We start from the raw sequence: 24,878 nt of genomic DNA, 5'->3' as shown, positions 1-24,878 counted from the left end.
GGGCAGTTTTAGACTTGAAGCTTTTGGAGGCCAGATCTACACAGACAGGCGAGGGGCGTCTCGAACACAGTCCTTCTGAAATTCTTGGCGAATCTCCCCTCTCTCCCGCAGGCCTCCATCTGCCTCCCTTACCTCTGCACAGCCCCAGACCCAGAACCGAGCTCTGCGGAGAGGTGGTTCTTTAACAGCCACGTCTTCCTGGGAAGGCTTTGGATGGGAAAAGTGCTTTGCAGCCCAGCTGCTGTTCTCCCGGAGGCCGGGGCTCCTGGAGGCTGCCACTTGCTGTTCTCCGACTGAGTGGCAAATGTGTGTACTTACTTGAAAAACCTCAGTGCCAATAACGGTTTCAGTCCAGATTTTCAGGGTGATGTTCTCGACATTTTAGAAAGGCCTGGTTCCCTCTGTGTTAAACCCTATTTCCCCCAGGATGCACCCTTGTCACTCAGCATTTCCCCATCTGTCCCCATCCCCACCTTCCCAAACTCGAGGGCCCTGCTCCTTGAGGGCACCCCTCCTGGAGGCTTTGCTGCAGCACAGATTGCCTGCACACACCAGCCCTGCCCCAGGTCAGTGGGCCTGGGTGGGCCCCTGAATTACAGCTCTAGCGAGTCCCCAGGGGATGCAGAGGCTGCTGTCGGGGACTCCACTCAGACTCCTGAGCCACAGGGGCTGAAACCCACAGCCGGGTCCGCCCGACCTCTAAAACCTTTCGGTCCCACCTCGCTCTGAACACCTTGCCCAGCCCTTCCCCTGGGCTGGCCCTGGCCCTGTGGGTTTGGAGAATGGGGTGACCCGATGCTGCACCTTTCACGGGACTTGAGGCCTGATGTTACTGTCAGGAGCTTGGAGGAACTCAGACAAACCCCATCCAAGGCTCTCCCCAGTTTTGAAAGTGCCCCTACGACTCCCACCACACATGTTCTCTCTGCTCTGGACTTCTCTGCCTGATGGTTGTGGGGGACGTGTAGCGGATCCCAACCAAAATAAGAGGGCTCCGCTTGGACTAGGGTGAGGCAGAGAGGCTGGCAGGGCCAGGACTGGGGTCAGCGCTTGTGCCCCAGGGCATGGACAGGCTGGGTGCCGGGGCAGGGAGCGTGGACTCAGGAGTGGGTGTGGTTCCAGCCCTCAGCCCTCACTGGGGGATGACAGGCTCCTTCACCCCCCGTGTCTCTGTTTCCCCAGCTGTACAGTGGGCAGCTCCCCTGAGGGAGAGCACACCCTCCTCCCGGAGCCACTCACTGCTTGGTCCACATGGCTGGGTGCGGGCACCTGAGAGACTGTGACGTCACATCCATCCCAACACCTGGAAACAGGCTGAGAAACCTGCTGTGGGGTGGCAGATCCATCAGGCAGCATAAGGGAGAGAAAAGGGCCCTCGAGCACCCACCTGGCTACCAACCTGGACTCAGGGCAGGCCCGCGCGGTACCGCGGTGCAGATTGAAGGGGCCGCCCGCTCTCAAGGCCGGGCACCTGCGTCCTGGCACCGCACTGGCCTCTGCCTTGCCCTGCTCACCAGGCACGAGCCTCCTGGGAGGGTGTGGAAGATTCCAAGGTGATCCGGCCTGGAGTGATCTCGTACAAGCTTTTCTGGTTAGAGAGATGGCTCCCAAAGCCCGGAGATATGTGGCCTGAGTGTGGGCCACCCTTGCTTTCCCGGTCCCTGTTCCTATCACGGTGGACCCTCCCCAGCCTGCCGCCGGGCTTGTTTGCTCCATCATGACAAAGACATTAACGAATGACAAGGTTCTTAGTGGTTTGCAGTGCAGAATCTTTATCCCTGGACTTTCCTGTCCCTTCCGTCTCATACTTTTGACCTTAGGTTTTCTGAAATGTGACATTTCAGGGAACTGCACAGCAAAGGATTCCCTGCTGTTTCTCAGGTTGATCAGGAGCACCCACTGCCACCCTCCACAGTTGTTTCTGTTGTTTCCGTTTTTTGTTTTGTTTTTTGTTTGTTTGTTTTAAGCAGCTCCTCCCACCCCCCCAGGCCAAGACAAGGTATCTCGGAGCTGGGCAGGAATCATTAAGTATGTTCTGCTGTAAACTCACAGGCCCAAAGTAAGCACACATCCATGTGCACACAGGTGGAGTAAGGAACCATAGATTTTTGGAGTGGGTGTTCTTTTCGCTGAAATGTTCCTTGAAATCACGTAGCTGTGTGTGCAGTTGTAAGAAACGCCGCGTAGAGGCCAGCCTGCCCTTGGCACAGTTCCCCCCAGTGGGTCCCATCTTGGGCATCTCCAGGACCACATCTTGGCCCCATAGAGAGGTGTGCAGCTGGGTGGGACCGAGTCCCCACAGGGCCCGAAGGCCGGCATCAGGAGGCCCCCAGGGAACCTGCATGGGGCCTGGACGAAGGCAGCCCTGGGCAGCCGAGCGCCATTTGCTGCCTTGCCCTTGAGGGAGGGAGGCAAGGGGGCCCGAACTTCAGCCCCTCACCCAGCAGACGAGAGACCCTTCCTCCTGAGGGGTCTCCAGACAGAAGAGAACAGCATTTCCCAACCCAGAGGCCGCATAGAGGCTGGGGTCAGCTGAGGTTGCCCTGGACACCTTTTCAGATTCCCAACCGGGCCCTCTGCTTACACACGCAGTCTTACACATGGCCTTACACACAGCCTCACACACGCAGTCTTACACACGCAATCTTACACACAGCCTTACACAAGGTCTTACACACGCAGTCTTACACATGGCCTTACACACGCAGTCTTACACATGCAATCTTACACACAGCCTTACACACGGTCTTACACACGCAGTCTTACACATGGCCTTACACATGGTCTTACACACGGTCTTACACACGCAGTCTTACACACGGCCTTACACATGGTATTATACACACACAGTCTTACACACGGTCTTACACATGCTTACACATGGATACGCACAGGATGCTCACATTCACACGCACTCTGGGGGCCGCCCTTCCCTGCCAGCCGCCGCATGGTGCCTCTTTCCTGCCCAGTGGGGCCTGCAGGCCTCATGGCTTCTCCTTAAAACCACGTGATGAAGGAGGAAGCACAGCCAGGCAGATACCCACTCCGAAAAACCCCCTTGTACTCCGTCTGGCCAAGAATCTAGGCTGAAATCTGCCCATCCCTGCCCCAGAGCCACTCTGCGCTCCGGCTGCGGGGAAGGGGTCGTCGTGTTGGGAATCCCCCTCTGAGGGCACTGCTTGCGTGGTCCTGGCAGGTGGATGGTAGTGAGGGATCCCCTGTTGGCTGTTGGGCTCCTGTCCTGGCCGGTTTAGCACAGTGGTCCTGATCTGTGGCCTCTTCTCTTCTCTCTCTCTCTCCAGACCCCAAAACCCTGGTCATAGCTTTGCTTTCTAGACATGGCTCTCTTGGGAGATGGTGGGGGTGGCCTCTGTTCCGGGATCATTTCCTACAGCCTGGGTGAGGGGTGCGGAAAGCTCCCACTGTGAGGCTGAAAGAGACGCAGCCCTAAACCAAGAGTTGTGGTGGAACCCAGGGGCAGTGTGAGGGGCCGAGCTCACCGTGGGCTCCCGGCCAGCTCGGTCTCTGTCCCAGCCCGGGGAGGCAGCAAGGTTTCTTCACCTCCCTGACCTATATTATGCCATCAAATGACGATTGCTCATACGTGTGTGTGACAAGACTCAAAGCGGGGCCTCCCCCTGGAGATGCCCGAGAACATAGACTCGGCTGGAACTGGCAGCTCGGGAGGTGCTTCACAGGCAGAAAGGGGTGGCCTTGGCCCCGACTCGGGGTCACTCAGCTCCCTGCCAGCCAAGTCTGCCTCTTCCCTCCTGAGCTCCCTGCCTCCCCACTCCCCTCCTTGCTTTTATAATTCCGTAGGTCTCTCCATAGAAATTCTAGAAATGATGGCCTCAGTACCCTGGAATGAGATCATGGCAAATCCCAAATAAAGGATGTCAGGTCTCCTGACAAGTCAATCACACGCTGTTACCCAGCCTACATCTCCAAAGTCATACATGATCCTGGCCCTGCACGCTGACCTACGAGAGAGTGCCTGCCGGAAATGCACACCCTTGTCACAGAGGCCTGGGTGGTAGGGTCTGGGGACCTCAGTGAAAAGATGCCTACGTCCAGAACAAGCCTGTCCAGCAGGGTAGAGGGTCGGGCAGCCTCCTGAGCTTGCTGACCCTCTCGGGGGCATCCTGGCTGGAGCTCAGGGTGGAGAAGGGCTGACTCTGATCTCCCGGCTCCGGTTGCCCCGGGGACCCCAGAGAGCGAGTGGTTTGTGCCTGGCCTGCTGGAGCCTCTGCGCAGGAGAGCCAGCGATTTGTGGGCCCTGGCCCTGCTGAAGCCTCCGTGCAGGCTTCCCTCTTTCTCCAGGCTTTAGGGCTGTTCTGTGCACCTCATTTTCTCAAAATGTTTTCTGCACACTAATTAGTCCTCCTCTCACCCACCCTTGAAAGAAGAGCTCCCTCTCCCCCAGCAACAGGGACAGCAAAATGAGACGGGTTTTTCCTGGAGGCTGTGGGCAATCGCTTAGCCCCGTGACCGCCGGGGAAGGGAGGCCGGGGGCCCGATGCACAGACCTGCCTTTAATCAGCAGGAAACACTACCTTTCTCTCCTAAGCTGTTTGCTTGGCCAGTAAATTAAACATGCCCTTAAAGCGCTGATTTTCCTCCAGCGGGTCAGGGGTTTTGGGAAGTAGAATTCAAACGGAAAAAAAAGCCGTGTTTTAAACGGAGCCCTGCAACGGATATGCACTTGATGCGGGCGCTGCCCCACTTCGGGCTCCAGCGGAACTCCCAAAAACACCTGGGGTTCTAATTCCTACTTGTCCTTCAGGCAGAGGCGCCCACGCCCGAAAGGAGTTAAGGAGTGCGTCGAGGGAGCTTCGGCGTCCAACCCGACTTTGTTTGCGAGCTCCGTGCAGTTACCAGTTCCGAATAATAAGATGCCATGTTAATTACCGCCCCCCCAATTTACCTTTCTGCTGCACACAGTCAGTGGGGCAGGGGTTATGGGGGTGTTCTTTCAAACCTAAACAACTTCAGGTCTTTAGGGCGGAGGAACAACAGCGGCAGTTCTGTGGCTGCGTCTCTGAAAGGATCTGCCGTGTCAACTAGAAAGGACCCGTTGGCCACTTAAAACATAATAATTACTTCTCTGAATGCTGATAAATTAAATAAGTGTTTTCCTTACGACTTTTCCCCCCAAGACTTTGGTTTCTTTTGAAAGAAAGCATTTTGCTACTTCTTGTGCTGATCTGTTTGCAACCAGTGTGAGGAATCTGAAGTCATTTTTCCTGTATTTAAAAGTTCTGGTCTCCTTAGAGGCTTCTGTTTCTGCAGCCAACGACAGGGTGCAGGGCGGGGGCCGGGAGGCGAGGGCCAGCGGGACCGGGGTCCAGTCGCTTTCACGGGTCCTCGAGGCAGCCACAGAAGGAGGGCCTTGCTTGGAAAGATCTAGATCAGGTCAGGGTGACGGAGCTCACCCCACCTCCTGCCCCTTCCTGCTGCTCCCCACCTAACACTCGCGCCTGCCTTTTTTATGTTATGGAGGCAGAATTCAACCGATGTAAAGGGGGCGATTCAGCGGCACTGAGCCGTTCACCCAGCGGTGCAACCACCCCCTCTCTAGTTTCCAGACACCTCATCACCCCGAAAGGAGACCTGGGCCTCTCACTGTCACCCCCACCCCAGTCCCCGAAATCTCCCATCTGTGTCTGTCTCTGGGTGCCTGTGCTGGATGAGTTGTCTAAACGCCGCCAGGCAGGTGTGACCCTCTGCATCGGCTTCCTATGCAGAGTGGTGCATGTCCGGGGCTGGTCCAGGCTGCGCGTGACAGGGCCACCCTCCTCCTTGGGGAGGGGTGGTGCCATAGGTGTGACCCTCTGCATCGGCTTCCTACGCCGAGTGCCGCATGTCCGGGGCTGGTCCAGGCCGCCTTCCTCCTTGGGGAGGGGAGGTACCATCCACTACTCATCCGTTCCCTCATTCCCTCGCAGAAGGACGTTTGGGCTGTTTCTGCCTTCTGGCGATGGTGAATCTGCCACCGTTAACATTCACCTGCCTGAGTCCTGGTTTGGCTGAACTGGGTGGAGGGCTTTGCTTTTCTTCCTGTCTGGACTCCTCCTTGCCCTGCCCATCTCCCCCCGGTGCCTCAGGCTACACTCTGGTATAGTTTCAGCTGCACACACACACTATCTTGGCACCCACCCTCTCTTAGGACGGACCCCAAAGGCCTACCCCAGACAGACAAACTGGGCACCCTCTCATTGCTCAGTTCAGTGACCTGGGGCCCCGTGAGTCCGATATCCATGACCTCAGCAGACCTGTTCCTAGCCTGTGTCGAGATCATCAGGAGCTTCCATGAGCCTCCCTAAGACCCAGCTGGCCCTACCCCAGTGCATGTTCAGGTGTGGCCCAAGTGCAGGGATGTCCAGGCTGCGGCCCAAGTGCAGAGATGTCCAGGCTGAGGCCCAAGTGCAGAGATGTCCAGGCTGCGGCCCAAATGCAGGGATGTCCAGGCTGCAGCCCAAGTACAGGGATGTCCAGCCTGAGGCCCAAGTGCAGGGATGTCCAGGCTGCAGCCTAAGTGCAGGGAAGCAGCACTGAGCACATTTCACATTCACCCAAATTCTGAGTCCTCCCAGGCAATTAGGACTTCGCCCTCCCTGATTTCCAAGGCTACAGAAGACATTTGGAGTGTTCCGGTGCAAATATTTCACTATCAGCCAGCCCTGGGTCAGCTGCCACGCATGACGGCTTCACTGGCTGTCCCCAAGCTTGCAAGGCACAGGCAGCTCCTTCCCTGGTTCCCCTAGGGCAGGACTAGCTGGCACATCCTCAGGTGGCTGTGGGAGCCAGGGTGGGTGAGCCAGGGTGTGCTGGGCTGTGCCATCCCATCAGAAATGTTGGCCCCAAAGGAGCCTGGTAGGATCCCATCCTCTGGAGCCTCTGACATCAAGTGATGGCAGCTGGGCTCAGGGCAGAGTGGAGGCAGCATCTCCCGGGCAGGGGTGGCAGCTGGGCCTTCTGGGCCCCTGAGCACCCTCGGTCCCCATTGACGCCCGAGTCCCCAGCACTCCCTGAGCTGTACACACCGGGTGGGGCATGTGCTGCAGAGGTTGACGCTGCATTGTCTCCTTTAGGTGACGGTGACATTGTAAATAATATGTATGAGCCCAACCGGGACCTGCTGGCCAGCCACAGCGCGGAGGACGAGGCTGAGGACAGTGCCATGTCACCCATCCCCGTGGGGCCACCGTCCCCCTTCCCCACCAGCGAGGACTTCACCCCCAAGGAGGGCTCGCCGTATGAGGCCCCGGTCTACATTCCTGAAGACATTCCGATCCCACCAGACTTCGAGCTCCGAGAGTCCTCCATCCCAGGGGCTGGCCTGGGGGTCTGGGCCAAAAGGAAGATGGAAGCCGGGGAGAGGCTGGGCCCCTGCGTGGTGGTGCCCCGGGCGGCGGCGAAGGAGACAGACTTCGGATGGGAGGTGAGCGATCGCGCCTGAGCATGACTGATCACGGCCATTTATCTTGTGTTCAATCTATTTATAAAGCCGGGCTGAGCAGCCACTGCCCGAGGCGGGAGGCGCGGCCAGAGAGAGCGTTCAAATGTCACATTTCCCAGCGTATTTTATCCTGCAGCTTGCCTGATGCGACTCAGAAAGCATCAGAGGTCCTCGTGGGTGCCTGTCAGCCCTGTAGGCCACGCCCACTCTCTCCCGGAAATGTGTCTTTCATGAGCTCATGTCTTAAAACATCCCGTGCTTCCCGCCGGATCCCAGGCGCGAACACTGCCGTCGCGGCAGGGCAGGGAGATTAATAGGAAGTCCCAGAACAGGCGGCTGCACTCCAGGGCTTCATTCCAGGCCAGGGCAGTGTGGAGCAGCTCACAAGTCACACCTGGTGGCCAAGCTGCCCCGGCTGCCACCTTCCCCACCTGCCCCGTCAGCCAGTGGCCTAAGAGCAGCCTCAGCTTCTCCAACTCCAGGGGCACAAGCCCCATCCTGCCAGGGAGGGATGGCTGGCTGTTTAAATTTTCCCACCACGACGTGACTGGCCTTGAGGGTCTGAGGCTGGCCTGGTGATCCTGCTGTAGGGGTCGGAGAGAGGGCGTCCCTGGGACGGCTCTGAGCGGGGAGCACCCAGAGCGTCCTGCCCAGGCTGTGAGGGATGCTAGGCCCCGGTGTTGGGGGCCCTTGAGTGGTCCTACGGGGACTAAGAGCCCCACCCCGCCACACAAAGTGCACTTCCTGGTGGGCCCTGGCCCTTCTGCCGGCCCCACACAGCCAATTGTCGGTGGTATTTTTGGCAGGGCCCCTGCCTGGGTGGAAAATGGGAACACCAGTCGGATTCCCCCTGTGCCTCCCAGCCTCTGAAGTGCCCGGATGGAGGTGGGCTCCTCATGGGCAAATGGCCTGAGCAGGGAAGAGGACCCCCAGACGGGTGGGGGCAGGGTCCTTCGTCTTGCCCCCCTCCTCTCCTGGCCGCTCGTGGCTCTGGAGAAGTCCCCAGCCAGGTCCATGCTCACTATCAGGCCTGCCCCAACTCAGATAGGCCCTGGGGAGGTTCCTGTGGCCTCCAGCAGCCCTTGAGCCCTCCCCGGGCTGGCGGCATTAAGAGCCCTTTGTAAGAACACTGACGGCCTGGGGGCCAGAGGCTGCCCGCACCCTGCAGAGCTGAGTGCATCCTCCCTGGGCAAGGAGACCAGGGCATCTTGGCAGTTCCCAGCAGTCAGATGTGGTCCTTGGTAGCTCACAGAGTCCTGTGTGGCTCCTTGTCAAGGATATAGGGGGACTCAGGAGCTGCTCCTTGAGTGTCAGCTTAAAGCTCCCCCGCCCTTTACAGAGCCGTGGGGGTCCCGGTGCCTTAAGATACGCATAGCAGAGTCTGCGGCCGTCCAGCAGGGTGGAAGCTACAGCTCTACAGGCAGCCCCTGTGGAACAGGCGTACCCCCCCATTGAGAGGCAGAGGACAGTGTGTGTGGGCCCAAGGTCGGGTCACCTTTGGGAGAGACTGGCCAGGGGCCAGGGGCCAGGGTCCCCAGTGAGGCAGGACAGGGAGAGAGTTTGGAGTCGAAGACCTCGGTGGAGACACTGCCCAGCTTCATGGCCCTACAGACCCCTCATGGGACCAAGGAGAGCATTTTTCTGGCAATATCTGTCTTTGGCTGTGCGGTGGAAGTAACTTTGGCAGAAGTGGCCTGTCCCGCCCTGCCTGGTGTGTGGGAGAGGAATTCAAGGGTGTTTGTCCGTCACACTTAGAAAGGTCTGGACTGTTTAATCAGGAGGTGGCTTGTGGATGTGAGAGGTCCAGGGGCCCTGCAGGTAGCACTTTGGATGACCTTCAGGTGACTTTGTTCTTGTCTACTCTGATACAAGTTTCTATTTGCTTTTTTTTTTAAAGAAATGACCCGTATCATGATGTCCGCGTGGTGCCAGGCCCGGTGCAGGCTGCGCCGCTGCCTGCCGGTGCCTGTTGACTTTGCGGTGTGTTTATCCCGGGTGTGTGTGTACGTGAGGGAACGCGCTCTCCTCACAGCGCACCTCCCGTTTCTGCGGAGGGCTCTGTTCCATGGTGGCCACCTGACAGATACCCCTCCTGCCGGCGCTTAGAAATATTTACTCTCCCCCCGACACCCTCAAACGGTGCTCCCCGCGCACCCGGCAGGATCTCGCCTGACCTTGTTTTCCTTGCGAGTTCGGGCACCGACTCCCTGGTTTTGGGACCACCTTTGAGTTTTGTTGCTTCTATCAGATGGGGCGGGGAGCAGCCATGTGCGTCGGTGCCTTCGGGAGCTGACATTGGAACTGGGCAGGAAGCCACCACCTCCTCTGAGAAGGAGAGAGAGGAGGAAGCAGGGGGCGGGAATTAGGTGGCAGCCACGTCTGCCTGAAATGAACAATGTCCGTCCATCAGGGAGGTTTCTCCCCACCTCCAGCCACCGCAGTTGGGGTTTTTGGGCAGGAAAACTGACATCTTCCCCTTAAGCAGCCTTCCCAGAATTTTCCACCTGTCCCGAAAGAGCTGTTTGCTGTTTCCCCCTGGTTTTTGCCTTCCCCGAGGTGGCTCTGGAGGGAGAAGTGACTTGCGGGTGACTCTTTCTCTGAGGACTTCTTCCTCTTGCCGACTGCCTGGCTTGTCTTCCGAGTGCCGTGAACAGGGGCCTGAGATGGTACAGGAACACCAGGCTTCAGGGCTCGGATCCCTCTGTAGTTCCAGACGTGAGAAGGACCTTCTGCTGAGTCCCCTTCCCAAGCCACTCACACCAACAAGGCGGGCCTGCTAGCCCTTCCCCTCCATGCCCCTGCAGTGAGCTCGGCGAGAGCAGGCCTGGGACAGAGAAAAACATGGGTGCCAGTGTCATGCCAGGGGGATCCCAGGTCAGGCCTGGGACAGAGAAAAACATGGGTGCCAGCGTCACGCCAGGGGGATCCCAGGTCAGGCCTGGGACAGAGAAAAACATGGGTGCCAGCGTCACACCAGCAAGATCCCAGGTCAGGCCTGGGACAGCCCATGCCTGCGTGTCGTCTCTGATGGTCCTGAATTTCATATGTATAATTGTTCACTTTCGCACTGGTAATTAAGTGTTATGAATCAGAGTGATATGACTTTACTGTAATGTCTACGGTATTTATTTACTGAAAAAGAACAAGTAAAGATATTTTAGCAAAGATAACAAGCAAAATCCGAGAAGGATCGGTGTCATTTTGGCCTCCGTCTGTGGTGGCCAGGAGCACGGTGTTGTGGCCACTCTGAGCTCCGAAGTGGGGTTCCCCTGGAGGAGAGGGGGTCTGGGAGTGGCGTGAGCAAAGGGATCTCGCCAGGCAGCAGCCCCTGCAGGAACAGGGTTTGCGTCTCTCGAAGGACAGGTTTGAAATAAAAGTCACGTGGATTATTCTTACTGTCATTTTGGGACACCATGGAAACCATTTTCTTTCTACTCTGAGAACAAAGTTCTTGTTCTGGACAATTCAGTTGAAATAAAATGAGAAGGTCCAATTTCCTTTCTCTTTGTATAGCAAGAGACACAGTGCCAGGCAACACTCGGCTTTGGGACAACTGGGGAGGGTCGGGGGCTCTTCTCTCCCCGACGTGGGGCCGATGTAGATGACAGCACGACTCCCTGGGGACGAGGGATTGGGCGGGCAGCACGTGAGGCACCCACGAGCTTTGGGTTCAAGTTCGTGGGGCAGCCTTACTTCAAGGTCGTGGGGCAGCCTTACTTCAAGGTCGTGCGGCAGCCTTACTTCAAGTGGGAGCTTTCTGTTAGCAACGCAGGAATGAGGCTGGGCGTCGGGAGCTGAGTTTCCTCTGGCCTCAGTTGCTGGTTAGAAGCCCGCATTCCTTCTACACTGAGGCTGACGCTTTGGGGAGGGCCGCCCCGTCCTCTCTCCCTCCTGTGTATTAGGAATAGTCGCTGACTAAACCTGCTTTGTTCCTGGGTGCTGTGGGGCATCCTGAGATGTGCCCTGAGTCAGATGCCCCACCCCCGACCTGGGGGCTCACTCTGTGCATGGCTGTGTGTGTGCCCCAGGGGTGTGTGGAAACGGCCCCATGGGCTTCGTCTCAGGGAGGGGGCTTGTCAGGAAGGGCACCCGAAATTCCTGGCCTCCTCCATCTGGACATAGCCGGGCTCAGTCTCTTCCCAAATGCCACACCCCGCCTGTCGCCACTAAAGCCCACCTGCCTGGAGGAAATCACCCGTGAGCGCATTCGCTCGCCCTGGGGTCTGCAAAAACAATGATTTTCATCATTAGTTGAGTAAATCGTGACATTTATCATCGTGCTGTTTATTTTGCTAATTAAGAGGTGGCTGCCCGGTGACAGCCCAGAGGGAGGAGGCCGTGGGTGAGGCGCTGGGGAGGCAACCTGCCCCCGGCTGGGCTTTCAGCTGTGTGTCCAGGGTCCTGCAGCTCGGGGCCTGCTGGGGCGGGATCCCGCAGGACCCCCAGGGGAGGCACTGGGGGCACTTTGCTCACTGCATCGGCCACTGTCTCCCACCCAAGGTCTGCTTGTTTCTTTGTTGACTGTGTCTCCCCAGAAAGGCTCTCGAAGGCATCAGCAGCCCTGCCTGTAATCAGAACGCTGATGAGTAAGTGCCTCTGCCTCTGCTGAAGAGGCTGGGTGAAAAATGTTAATGTGAATTGATGGGGTTTCAATTATTTGAAGAATGTACTGAAGTGGACGACCTCACCCCCGGCGTTATTTACTGAATATTAATGTGTGTTTATTTGTTCCATCAACAAATGCACTGTATCTGGGCCAGGGCCTGTGGGAAGCTCTGGGGTCAGCCCAGAGGCCTTGGGCCACACCAATTCTCTGGCACTGCCATCATGGGACCCCCAAGCCGGTGCCTCCTGGGTCCCCAGAGCCCAGTGAGAGCCTTTGGCAGGGCCAGGACCTGCCAGTCTCCCCTGTGGACCAGGAGCTACACAGCAGCCAGGGATGGGTGAGAGCAAGTACAGCCTGTACTCTGAGAAGATGAGAAATGTCCTCACCTGTAATATGGAATTTTATCCAAAATGCCCAGCCTTGAAGAAAGGCAGGATTTGTAAGGAAGTAAAACCTCTTCTGTGGACACAGGCCTGTCCCCCTACATGTGTTTGGAATACTGATGCTCTTCTGTTCCTGAGTGGGAGAAATGAGAAACACATTTGCAGGTCCATTTTGTCCCAAGTGATAGGATGACGATGGAGTAGGGTGAGGGCAGCCCAGCCAGGCCTCTGGCTCCCTGGGACAGCAGGAGGGACAGTGCTGTGGGGCTTCAGTCTCCAACATCACAGCACAAATGTCCATGATGGGCTTTTAAAGGCACCGTGAGGCAGGCATAAAAATGCAGCACCCAGAACCAGCTTCCCCACTTACCAGGGAGCACTGGAGGGCCCCAAGTGCCGAGACCCAGTTCAGTCTGATGGCAGGAGGGACAATGGCAAATTTGCTCCAGGGTTTTTGCAATGTGGCCAGGTCTACAGGGTAGGGTAGGGAATCACCCAGGCCACCCCTTCCCACACACAAACCCCAGTCCCCTTCTCCCTTCCTCCTGAATGTCCTCTCACCAGCAAATATTAACATGATTTGCTGCAGGAGATTGTGTGTGAGCTTGCACACACAAATAGCCCTCACAGCTTAATTTTTGCCTGAAGTCCTAGACAGAGCCTTGGCCTCTAAGGATGAGGGTCATCCATGTCGCCAGCTCATCTGGGCTCGGTAGCTTTTGGAGCTGGCTGTCTTGGGGCATGCGGGTTGGGTGCCTGCGGGTCTTGCTTCTCTGGGAGTTCTGGCTGGATTTTGAACCAGAAGATCCTGGAGAGACACTTCCGGGCTCTGGATTAATGACCAGGCTCAGGGTGTTAGGAGGAGACCCTAAGGAGTCAGCCCCTCCATCCAGACCTCACGCTCTGGCCTGCTCATGTTCAGATTGGGCAATCTCTTCATGAGGGGTGTGGGTTCAGGACTGGGTTTGGGGAAGTAGGAGGTCCTATTGGAGGCTCCGCCTTTCTACAGTTTTCATGGCAGCGGGCGGGGCTTGGTGCTGGTGCAGGAGCTGGACTTAGACCCCTCCATGGGTCCTGGGCTGGGGAACCAAGGTGAGCTTGGCCACAGGTCTGAGCCCAGGCAGAAGCGACCCTGTTTTAACCAAGCCCCAGCTCCTGCCCAGGAGGGATTGTCGAGGCTCCTGGGACTCTGCTTCAGTCCTTTTCAGTCCCTGTGGCCTCATGAGCAAACAGGAAACCAAGATCAACCCAGAGACAGACACACCCGGCTGCCTTGTTGCCATAAAGACCCTCGGTGCTCAAAGTGTGGTCCCTGAGCCAGCAGTGCTGGCCTCCCTGCAGGTTTGTTGGAAATGAAGAACCTTGGCCCCCTCCCGGACTCACTGAGTCACCACGTGCAATTGAGCGAGATCCCTGGTGATTCATGTGCACAGCTGAGTTTAGGAAGGACCCGGCCAGACGGTGAGTACCCAGCAGACGCAGCGGCCAGACGGCGAGTACTGAGCAGACGCAGCGGCCAGACGGCGAGTACCCAGCAGATGCAGCAGCCAGGTGGCGAGTACCCAGCAGATGCAGCAGCCAGGTGGCGAGTACCCAGCAGATGCAGTGGCTTACGAGGGGGCAGCTCTGGGTGTGTTGCAGGCATTGGGAGTCACCAATGTTCCCTGACACTGTGGAAGGATGCGCTGCCTTCCTGCCTGCCCTGCCTCCAGGGCTGACCTCCTGATGCTTCAGGCTCCTGCCTGGCCTCCAAGGGGATGGAGCGGCAGCTCCCACCAGTGCCAGGTCTAGCCATTCCTAGGAGATCTCCAGGCTGCCTCGTGGCTCTGGGATTCAGGAAGAAGGGGCACCTGCCAGCCACCAGAGGCTGGTTTGAACCCAGAAGTGTTTGACATAGCCCTCCTCTGTAGAAGCAGAACTTGTGTGTCCAGCACCCACTGCTCAGTGGGCTGGGTGCTTCCTTTGCACCCCTGGAGCTGTCCACAGCCATGGACCTCTGCACTCTCCATCCCATCTGGCTCTGGGGGACCCCAGGATGGCAGGCAAGGAAGGCTCAACCCAGGGAGCTCCCGCGGCTCAGGCATATTCTGAGAAGTGCGCCCACCCAGCCGGGGAGGAGGTGCAAGCCCCCGCCCCCCAACAATGTCTGCTGAATGCATAGAAAAATGTAAGAGTGAGTTCCCTCCCACATGTCGGTCTGCACTGGGGGACGGGGTGGTCAGGAAAGCTCCCAAGTCTTTCCCGGGTGCCTGAGGCCCAAGGGCAGAGGCTGGGGGCTGCGGGCTCTCCTTCACTGTATGTTGGTGTTGCCTGGGGAGCATGGGAAATACAGGTGCCAGGCCTGCCTCGGAGATGCTGGGCTGGGGCCAGGGAGGGTGACCAACCTCCCTGTTTGCCCAGGAACGTCCCAGTGTCAGACCCAAAGTCCTGGCACACCCCTCTGGCATCAGGCATGTGAAAGCTCCCAGGAGATCCTAATTTACGGCCTGGGCCCAGAGAAGCTGACCTAGAAAGGAGGAGTGGAGAGCCCGCCTGGATGTCCTGTCCGGCACCTGCACCAGACCGCCAGGCAAGGGACAGGTGGGAGGGCTGAGGAACAAGGGCTCCCAAAGCACTCATCCAGCCTTCCTCAATGCTCAGTGCACACTGAGGGGCTATTTAGGATGGTTGTTGAGGGCATTTAGTCACTCAGCAGACGACCGGCTCATTTTGGGTCCTGCAGAGGTATTCACTGGTACCTCCCGGTGCAGGGTGCTTCCTTCCGTCTCTCCCGTGCCGCTTTCACCCTGGAGCTGAGCCCCACCATGAGCGCTCCTTGCTGGCCTGCTGTGGGGGCAGCCGGCGCTCATTGGCTGAGCTCTTAGATCACCCTATTACACCTTATCCTTTAAATTCCAACAGAGGGGAAGGGGCAGACCACGGCAGGTGCTGGGGACCTTGACACAGGCTGGAGTCTCAGGGAGGGAGGCTGGGGCAGGTCTGATAATATCAAGGCTGGACTCTGTGGCATCTGGCCACTGTCTCCCCACCACACGCCACCGTCTCCCCGCCACACACCACCGTCTCCCCACCACACACCACCGTCTCCCCGCCACATGCCACCATCTGATCGCCACACATTAGGGCTTGGTATTCTCAGTCCCACATTTTATAATCTAAACGCCAAAACTCATTCCTGGCCTGCCCTTCTTCTCCAAGATTCCCAGATGCATGCTCCACTGCCCATGCCACCCCCACGGTTGGGTGGGCTCGGCCCTGGCACGTGGCCTGGCTCTGGGCGCCTCTGCTGCTCCACTCTGCGTGGAGAGTTCTGCGTGAGGCCGGGAAGCTTTGCCGTGCTTCCCCACTCAGGAGCTTCTGGATGTTTCTATGGAGGCCTCACGTCTAAAACCGTGAGCACGCCAGCCAGTGGATGCTCTGATGAGTGTTCCCACGGAGCCAGCACCTGGCAGCTCGGCGAGGCACACAGCATCAGGATTTGGAGAGAGACAGGGCCCTGTGGGATGGTGCGGAGCCTGAGGCCTCCGTGGGGACGGGGATGCAGAGAAACCCACGGGCCTCGGCATTGCTCCGGGAGCAGCCGGCAGTGCCATGAAGGAGCCACAGCACAGGCCTCCCATTTCCCTCGGCACCGTGACATCAGCCCTAGACGTTTTTAGCCCAAGAATGCCATGAAATCCTGCACTATCTTCGGCCCGGCTCGGAGGCACGGGTATATAAGGAATTTTAGAAAAAAGGAGAGAGAATGACTAAGAATACCTCCCTGATGTCTCTCCTTTACTTCCTTAAGGGGTAATAACTCCGCTGCAGCCCAGCAGAGGGGACTTTCTTTAAATAGAGCATTCTGATTCACAAGCGAAAAAGGAAATAAATATTTTCTTTTCATATTCGAGAGACATCTGTGAATACCAACTTCTTAAATAGTATTTTGCCAATCGCATCCCACACGCCCCGCCCCCCTGTCCCAGTGACACCCAGAGCCCACCCTTACTCAGGAATCGGCCACTTGTACCAAGAGACCTGAAAACATCATCAGGGCTGCCAGCCTGAAAACGTCTTCAGGGTTTTGCCAGAAGCAGGAGGCAGAAGGGCTTCTGCGTGGGGGCGTGGCCCGGCCTCCCCCTAGGTCCCCCAAGGCTCCCTGTGAGAACAGAGTGCTCCGGAGCCTCCTGCCCTTTTCCTTCCTCCCTTTCTTTCTTCCTTAGGGAAAATAAGGATTGGATGTGAAGGGAATATGACAGTGGCATGTAGCCTCTGTGTGTGCCTGGTGGGCACCTGCCATGTGCCCTGGTCCCTGTGAAGCTCTGTCTACACTGGTACCCTCCCAGATGTGCTGTGATTAGGACACAGCCACCCTCACTCTGACAGGGGAACCTGGGGCTGAGAAGGAAGGAATAGCTCCCGGCCCCCCTCTACACTGGGACCCTCCCAGATGTGCTGTGATTAGGACACAGCCACCCTCGCTCTGACAGGGGAACCCGGGGCTGAGAAGGAAGGAAGGGGGCTCCCAGCACCCAGGTTTGTCCATGCAGGGGCCCGGAGGCAGGTGTGGGTCCCGCTCAGTGACCGCAGCAGGAGCTCACTGGGGGCAGCCAGGCTCCTGCCAGGTGGGAGAGGCACAGGTGAGCTCCAGCAGGGGCGGGAGCTGGGCCCAGACCTGGTTCCTGCCCACACTAACAGCACGTAGGTGGGGCGGTCTCAACTCTGCACCTTGCAGGCCGATTGCCTGGGCCCAGCGCCTCGTGCTCCTGCCTGAACATGGCTCTGTCCTCTGCAGGTCCCTGACCCAGCCGGGCCCCGGAACTTGACTTCAGTACAGCCGATGGCCCTCTCTGGGCTTGGGGGAATTCTTTGTCATAAACATGACCTCAGCCCCACTTTTTCTTAGGAGCTGCTGTCCCCTCGTTTGAAAGCATGTCCCAAACACAGCCCCATGGGCCCTTGTGGGGCCTGAGAATGCTGGGGGCACACTTGGCAGGGAGTGAGGCTCACCACCCGGTGCCCCTGCCTGAAGCTGGGGTTCTGGAGTGGCCCCAGGGTGCCCGTGGCACCAGAGATGGGTTCAGCCAGGAACCGCAGGGGTTCTTGACCCAGATGGTCAGCCTGTGAGACCCCCACCCAATTCCAGGCCCCATTCTCTACCTACTGGCTTAGAGTTCCTGGGGGAGGTCCCAGGAGTCTGCGTTCTAAGAAGCGATCATGTGGGGCACATGGAGGATTCCAGCCCAGGAGGAGGCCCTGGGAAAGGGGCCCACCCTGAACTTCCTTCCTCCCCTACCCATGGGAGCCCAGAGAGGCTTTTCCTGAAGGTGCCGAGGCTGACGGGTAGCAGCAGAGCCTTTCCTGACCACAGGCCTCAGCAGGGCAGGTGGAAGGAGCAGAAGCTGGGGCTGCGAAGAGGAGGGTGCCTGGGGCCACTGGGGGACCCCACTGTTGCCCAGGGGGGTCTGTGCAGCTGCTGAGGCTGGGGGGTGGGCTTCACACCACTGGCTCATCAGCATGGCTGCCGTCCCCAGCCACAGCTGCACAGGGTGGCCTGAGGCTGACCAGCCACGCGCCCCCCGGACATGGAGTGATGGCTAAGATAGGAGGGGCCCCTTGTCATACCTGAGTCCCCCTTGGGACATCACCATCTCCTCCCCCTCCCAGTGCAGTTATGAACTGGGCCCCAGGGAGGGAAAGAGTCATATGGGACCACGGGCTGGGTGGACCCAGGACAAGAACCCAGGGTCCCGACCCCCAGGCGGGCCCTTTCTGCCCCTGCAGCTCCCGGACATTGGCTGTGAGCAGGGCAGGCCCCTCCTTCCTGTGTGCCCCGAGCCATCACAGCGGCCCCAGCTTGTCGTGGGCACTCAGTCCGATTGTCCCTTGGGTGATCCTACAGCCGTGGCATCCTGGAGGAGCGTGCCCCATGAGCCAGGCAGGGCTGGCACAGGCGTGAGAGGCAGCTCATTCGCCTCTGGTGCCTGTACCCGCAGTGCGGTCCCTGCAAGGCTGTGCTGGGATCAGCTTTGTGCTGCCAGGCGGTGGGCCTCCGAGGGCAGCAGGAAGCAACTGGACCACTAAGACTGAAGAATCTACAGCACAGATCATTTGCGCTCGAGATCTTTTAATTTTGAGTAATTTCCCAGCAGCAGGCTTCTCAGGGAGCAGAATGGGTGGGGAGAGCGGCCCCTCCTGAGGGTGGGCGGCTGTGGCCTGGCGGCTCCCTGGAGAGGCCCCCTGAGGTCTGTGGACCAGCTCCTGGGTGGCCCTCCCTCCCATAAGTCAGACGCAGGTCCCACGCGTTCCAGGCCACAGAGGTCTCCCTGGGTCAAGGACGAGGGTCAGGGGATAAACGCGTGAACCTCGCGCTCCTCAGGGAGCAGCGGCAGGTCCCACTGCCCTCCCGCCAGGCCTGGCTGCTGGTCAGAGCTTCTCCTGTGGCAGGAATTCTCATGGGCCAGGTCATCAGCTGGGGTAGGAATGTGCTCTCAGGGTGCTACGGGCCACCTTGGCCTTAACCAGAGATGAGGGTGACGCAACTGCTCACAGGCCCGCTGAGGGGCAGCGACCTGAGGACTACCCCTGTGGGCTGCCTGTCTCTGCTGCCTCCTGCACGCAGGTAGAATCTGCGCGGGGCAGGGGTGGGCGCTCCATGCGTTCTCTGGATCCCCGAGCTGCATTGTGGCTGGGTTGCTGTGGTTGAAGGCACCTGCCTTAAGGGGCCAGGTCGGCGCAGTGCAGCGTCTCTCTGGGGTGAGGAGTTTATCTGAGTGCCTAAGAGAAGGCCCTTTGGAGAATGGCTGCAGGCCGGCACCCTTGCTGCATGGAGGGTTTGTTCTGCGTGGCCTTGGCTGGGCCTTTCCTGTCGTTTAGAACATATGTGAGTAGAATTGCCTCAAAGTGACTATTCTCACTCAGCTGCCAGGATGCCGTGAGTGTGTCTGCTGTGCAAGGGAGTGTGGTCTCTTCTTGCTTTTGCAGCTCCGGGCCCACCTGGAGTGCTTGGTGTGGCACTGGGCCGTGGCCTCCTGGGACGCGTGGGCAGCACCACGGTGCTTTCCAGGGAGCTGGCTTGGTGAGTGGGCCCCACTCTCCCCTGCCGCATGAAGAACGGCACCAGCCTCCAGCAGCAGCAGCCCAGGAGCTCTCGTGTGTCCACTCTGGTCCTCTGGTCCCGGCTGCGCCTCTTGCACCAGGCTGGGGCAGGGATTACCAGCCGCACGCAGGCTGCGGGAACTCCCTTTGTCTGGCTTTCGGCAGAGTCGGCAGAGTTCCTTCCTTCTGGGCTAATGCCCAGTTTAATTGTACATCCCATTGTGTCTTCTCTGTTCAATCATGTTCAAAAATACCTACGTCCACTCCGTTCCCATTTAGATCTCTCTAAAGTCCATTCCGGCTTATCAGCACCGTAATTTCACGAGCAGAGCTAAGATTTCTGCCATTTAGGCCCCAGGCATTGTCTGTCGCGGCAGCAGCTGAGATAAACCCTCACCCAGAACAAAGTCGAAATGACCTTTTACAAGTAGAAGCGGCCTTGTTTCCCTCTAGACTAATTTATCAGCCTTCGTTTCAGCCCTGGCGCTCAGCGGAGGCTGGAGAGAGTGCTGTGCGGGGTGGGGGCGGAGGGGGATTAGGATGCTTGGTTGCTCCACAGTTTCAACAGGCACCTCTGGATCTGCGGGGACAGAAGCTGCCAATGGCCACGGGGTGCCGCCGAGGAGCTTGCCCGTGGGCGGGGAGCCATAGCCAGGTGTCCCCCAAAGAGTGTGGGGGTCTCAGGGCCTGGGGCAGGGGCACAAAAATAAAACTTTGTGTGAAAACGACGAGCCAGGCTGGAAATACGTGAATATAAGCAACATGAAATGGCCGGGCCTCCGGAGCCCCTTGCCAGTGGGGCTCTGCTGAGCTTCTTGGTAACAGCTCACATGTTCCACCTACAGAGGCTGGCCGGCTCGGTCCTCCCCTTCCTGCTCACCCCAGGAACAAGAATCTCTAGGCAGAAAGAAGGGAGGAGAGGCTGCTTAGGCTCCTGGATCAGCCAAAGTCCCATTTCTAGAAGGTTCCAGTTGCCCTGGCTCCTGGAGCTAGGTTTGCACTGGAGCTGCCGGGGCCCCCTCGAAGCATCCTTGTCCCATGGGGCGGGACTCTGATGAGCCTCTCTAGTGCATGAAGAATTGCTGGGGGCTGAGAAGCGCGTCTCGCTCGGCTAGGAGCCCCAGCTGCACTCAAGCCCCAAGGGGCCCTCCGGGGCAGGACGCCACTCTGCTGGCCCTTGTTGCTGCCCACATGGACACGAGCACCACGCTGTCTTCCCGGAGATACCACGGTGGACCCTGTCTCAAGTCTGAGCTCTCAGAGGTGACCCTGCCCCTCGAGGGCTCCAGGACAGCTGTGCAGTGATCCCAGGACAGGGATGTCCTTGTGTTCTGTCTCTCTCTCCCCCCACCAGGAGAATGCAGAGGCTCCAGGCATCCCAGGGTCTTGCAGGGTCCTCCTGGTACACACGGGTGAACACTGAGATATCAGACTGGAAGTAAACATGGGACCTTCTTCCTTGTATCCCAGCGCAGAGGCTGAGGCTCACCTGTCTTTCCGGTAGAGGCAACAATCACCGCGATGACTGCCCAGGGCCTGAGGGGCAGAGACTCTCCTCACAGCCGCTGAGTCAAGGGCCTGGGGAGAGGGGCCTGGGGGTCTGGCCTGCCGGCTGAGGCTGCCATGGATGGGGGCTGAAGCCTGCACACCCGCAGAAAACCACGGGCTCCACCGAGGTCCTTAGCCGGGGCCCTCCTTTAGGCTTAAGGTGGATTTTTTTTTTTTTTTTTTTGAGATGGAGTCTCGCTCTGTCGCCCAGGCTGGAGGGCAGTGGCACTATCTCGGCTCACTGCAAGCTCCGCCTCCCGGATTCACGCCATTCTCCTGCCTCAGCCTCCTGAGTAGCTGGGACTACAGGCGCCCGCCACCACGCCCGGCTAATTTTTTGTATTTTTAGTAGAGACAGGATTTCACTGTGTTAGCCAGGATGGTCTTGATCTTCTGACCTCATGATCCGCCCGCCTCAGCCTCCCGAAGTGCTGGGATTATAGGCGTGAGCCACTGTGCCCGGCCTAAGGTGGATTTTAAAACAGCCTGGAAGTCCTGCGTGGGATCTGAAGAACAACTAAAGTATCCCCGGCGCGCGTGGCCCTCCTGGAAATGCAGAGTGCTGCTTGTCCTACCTTCCGCCAAGTGGACAGGGCTTGGGAGTCATGGGGCGAGTGTCTCCTGCACCTAATCCCGGCCTCCACCCTGATGATGCTGCCTGTGGACTCAGCACAGAGCTTCAGACCTGACCACGGGCGCAGAAGACGAGAACAAGAGCCGAACCGGGGGCAGAGGAGGAAGAGAGGAGGAAGGAGGAAGGAGGGAGAGGAGGGAGAAGAGGAGGAGGAAAAGGAGGGAGGAGGAAGGGGAAGAGGAGGAGGACAGCTGAGAGCTGTGAGTCCAGGGTCACCCCTTAGCCAGAGTGGGGACTCCGGGGAAGGCCAGCTGCCCAAATGACTGATGTCTCTGATGGCAGAAGGACGTCACGACCCCTGCGTTTTGGGAGCCCAGACCACCTTGCCTTCTTTTGAGGAGGACAGGGATGGAAAAAGGGGTCTGGGCTGCATTTTGATAAAAGCCTTCAAACTCCATTCATATGATCATAGGAGCTGGGGAGCTGAAGAAAAATGTATTTCTCTTGCTTTGTCATGGGGATTACTTCAATTGCACTGACTTGAAGCTCGCACAAAGATGAACAAGATGCAGCCTCAGCGCTCAGAGGCAGGTGTCCAGTCCACAGAGAGGTGGCCTTGAAGTCCAGTAGTCCAAGCCACGGGAGCCAGCCTCACCCTGGCCCCACACCAGAGCTCCCACCGCAGGGCCCCGCCTCCTGCTCACTGGGATATTCCCTCATGAGACCTGGGCCCTTGCAGTCATCAGGAATGATGTCAGCTGTGGGGAGGACAGGAGGGCCACCCGGGGCAGCTGCCATCTGAGGGACTTCCTCCTCCTGAGCATGGCCTTGGGGGCTGGGAGCCCCGACTCTGACATTTCTCCAGTGACCCCTGGCAGGTTGGGGACCCCAGCCACTTCCAGCACCTGCAGGGCAGGACCTCCCTGCTTGGATGCTGGTGACACATTCTTCAGCTGGAGCCGAGTAGGGTCGTGTCTGCCCTGCTTCCATGCAGGCCCTCTCCCGCCTGGCCTCTGTTTCTACCTTGGGTTGGTGTCTCCCGCCCGCTTCTGTGTCCACTGCTGAGCCCACGGCTTCCCAGATCCCATATGAGCTTAGGCGCCGACTCCAACTCTCAGTGGGACCTCCAAGTGGAGCCTTCGAGCAAGGGGTCCAGCTTCTGTAGGTTTCTTGCTTCAGTGGTGCCCGTACATAATGGTGGGTCCCACACGTCCATGAGGCAGGGGACGCCCTCACAGTGGAGAGGTCCCCACTGCCTTCCGGGGTTAGGAGGGCTTTCCACCTGCCTCAGGAGGGAAAGCACATCCAGGAAGCAGCGCCAAAGTCCTGGAGATGCCCCCTGAAGGTGTGCAAAGGGCAGCCTGGCCTTGCCCCTTCACCGACGTGACCTCATGGTAGACTTTCATCCTCTTGGCATTACATGAGGGGAAACTGAGTCTGGGAAACAGCACACAGTGCTGCTGATGGAGCAGCTGGGACCAGGATGTCAGGTGTCAGCTGCAGGCTGGAGGGCCTCCTGCTTCCCCCATCTTCAGGGAGCAGGTGCATCCTTCATGCTGGGGGAGTCTGGGGGAGGCTGGGGGAGGCTGGGGGAACTTGGCTGCCCTGCGGAGCCCCTGTGCACTGGGCTTTGCCGAGAGGCAGGGATGGGTCAGGGCTCAGTTCCCTTGGTCACAGGTGACTTCAGAATCCTAGCAGAGCAGACACCTGCTCGAGCCTAAGTAGGCCTTTTGCATTTTTGCTCTCTGGCTGTGCTGCCCATGTCCCCTTAAGGGTCTGCAGGTGAAGGATGGTGTGTGCCGTCTAAAGGTAAGGGATGGTGTGTGCCTTCTGCTAGCTCCTGATTCCTCCTTTTCAACCTCAGTAGCTTTGTGAGGTTTTCGAAAAGCGACGTGCAGGTTTTTGAGATGCCTGCATCACAGAGCCGGGGCACTGGTACCACAGAAAGAGGAGGACGGGTCAGCTCAGGCTCACAGATGCTGCTGAGACCTTGAGCAAGCCATCGTGGCCTCTGGGCCTCAGTTTCCCCACCTGCTAAATAAGGAACTAAGAGAGGCATCTTGCTGGCCCCACCCAACTTCAGCCTGTGGTCTGAGTACTCTGATCGCCAAGAAGTGCAGAGATGAAGAACGGGGCGGTTGGTGCGGGGGAAGGAGTTTTCTTTGATGGAATCTGAAGAAAGTGGATAATTTTCCACTGGTCGTACCCTTGCCCCCAGCCTGGAAGCTGTGTTCTCCCGAACTGGCATTCTTCATCCCCGATGAATTTGCTGTCATGTGGGGTCGCCAAGATAAAGCAGGGCAATTGCACGCCACCCCCACCCCCAGGCTGAGGTGGAAAAGCCACTCTCTGAGAACCTCGTCGTCTGTTGCTTTGCTGATTTTCTCAAAGAAGTTAGGCTGTGGGTGGCGGGGGGCCAGGGCTTTGGCGGTCATCCTTGAGATGGTTGCATCCCACGCTGCAGGTGGATTTAGTGAATGATGAGGCGCTCTGAGAAAGTTACCTTGCCACCCACACAACCGTTGAGTTCTCATTCTATGTTTGTGTTCTAATAAACCAGCTTAGGTGAATGAAGAGTGAAAAGTACCTGGCACACTGCGGTGACCGAGAGGCAGGTGCTTATGAGCCTGTATTAGGGCCGTAGGGGCGCTGCCGCAAGGTGCCACGTGCTGCGTGGCCTGCCTATGAGATGGCAGGTCCATTGGCCAGAAGTCCCTGATGGAGGTGTTTCCCTCGCTCCTGCAGAAGCCTCTGGGGTGGGGTCCGTCAGTTTCTCTCCCCAGGGGGCCAGGGTGTGCTGCAAATCTTCCCCATGCTTTGGCTTGCAGACACAGCCCCCTCGGGGTCTCTGGCTTTATCTTCATGTGACTCCTTCCTGCGTGTGCGTCTGTGTCCATATATCCCCTTTGGGTAAAGATATTAGTCATATTGGATTCGGACCACCCTACCTGTGTTAACGCATCACATCTGCCAAGACCCTGTTTCCAACTCAGGCCGCGTTCTCAGGTCCTGGAGGTGAAAGCTTCAGCAGGTGAGTTCAGGGGGCACAATTTACATAGATCCCTTAGACATCAACTATCTGGGCCTGGGCATTTCCAGGTATAGCAAGTGACAGAAGGCAGTGCCCCAGTGCACACCTGATCCCCACGTCCCTGAAGCAAATGCTGGCACCTGAGACCTCCCAGACAGGCCCCCTCTGGGGACTCGAAGGGGACCACACCAGGATTA

General features: G+C 58.3%; 1 protein-coding gene across 6 annotated transcripts in view; it reads left to right on the top strand.

Annotated features, from left to right (window-relative positions):
- Nucleotides 1–24,878, top strand: part of PRDM16 (PR/SET domain 16) — a 364,158-nt gene that overhangs the window by 107,745 nt on the left and 231,535 nt on the right. For all 6 annotated transcript variants that reach the window (XM_063660225.1, XM_063660224.1, XM_063660222.1 and 3 more), the window contains exon 2: nt 7,092–7,441. In XM_063660225.1, coding sequence (XP_063516295.1) covers nt 7,092–7,441 — 350 coding nt within the window. The remainder of the gene's footprint in view (nt 1–7,091; nt 7,442–24,878) is intronic.

The sequence above is a fragment of the Pongo pygmaeus genome, chromosome 1, assembly GCF_028885625.2.
Source record: "Pongo pygmaeus isolate AG05252 chromosome 1, NHGRI_mPonPyg2-v2.0_pri, whole genome shotgun sequence".
In the NCBI taxonomy this organism is placed as follows: domain Eukaryota; kingdom Metazoa; phylum Chordata; class Mammalia; order Primates; family Hominidae; genus Pongo; species Pongo pygmaeus.
The sequence above is the reverse complement of the archived record's forward strand: the minus strand, read 5'-3'. Positions and strand labels throughout refer to the sequence as shown.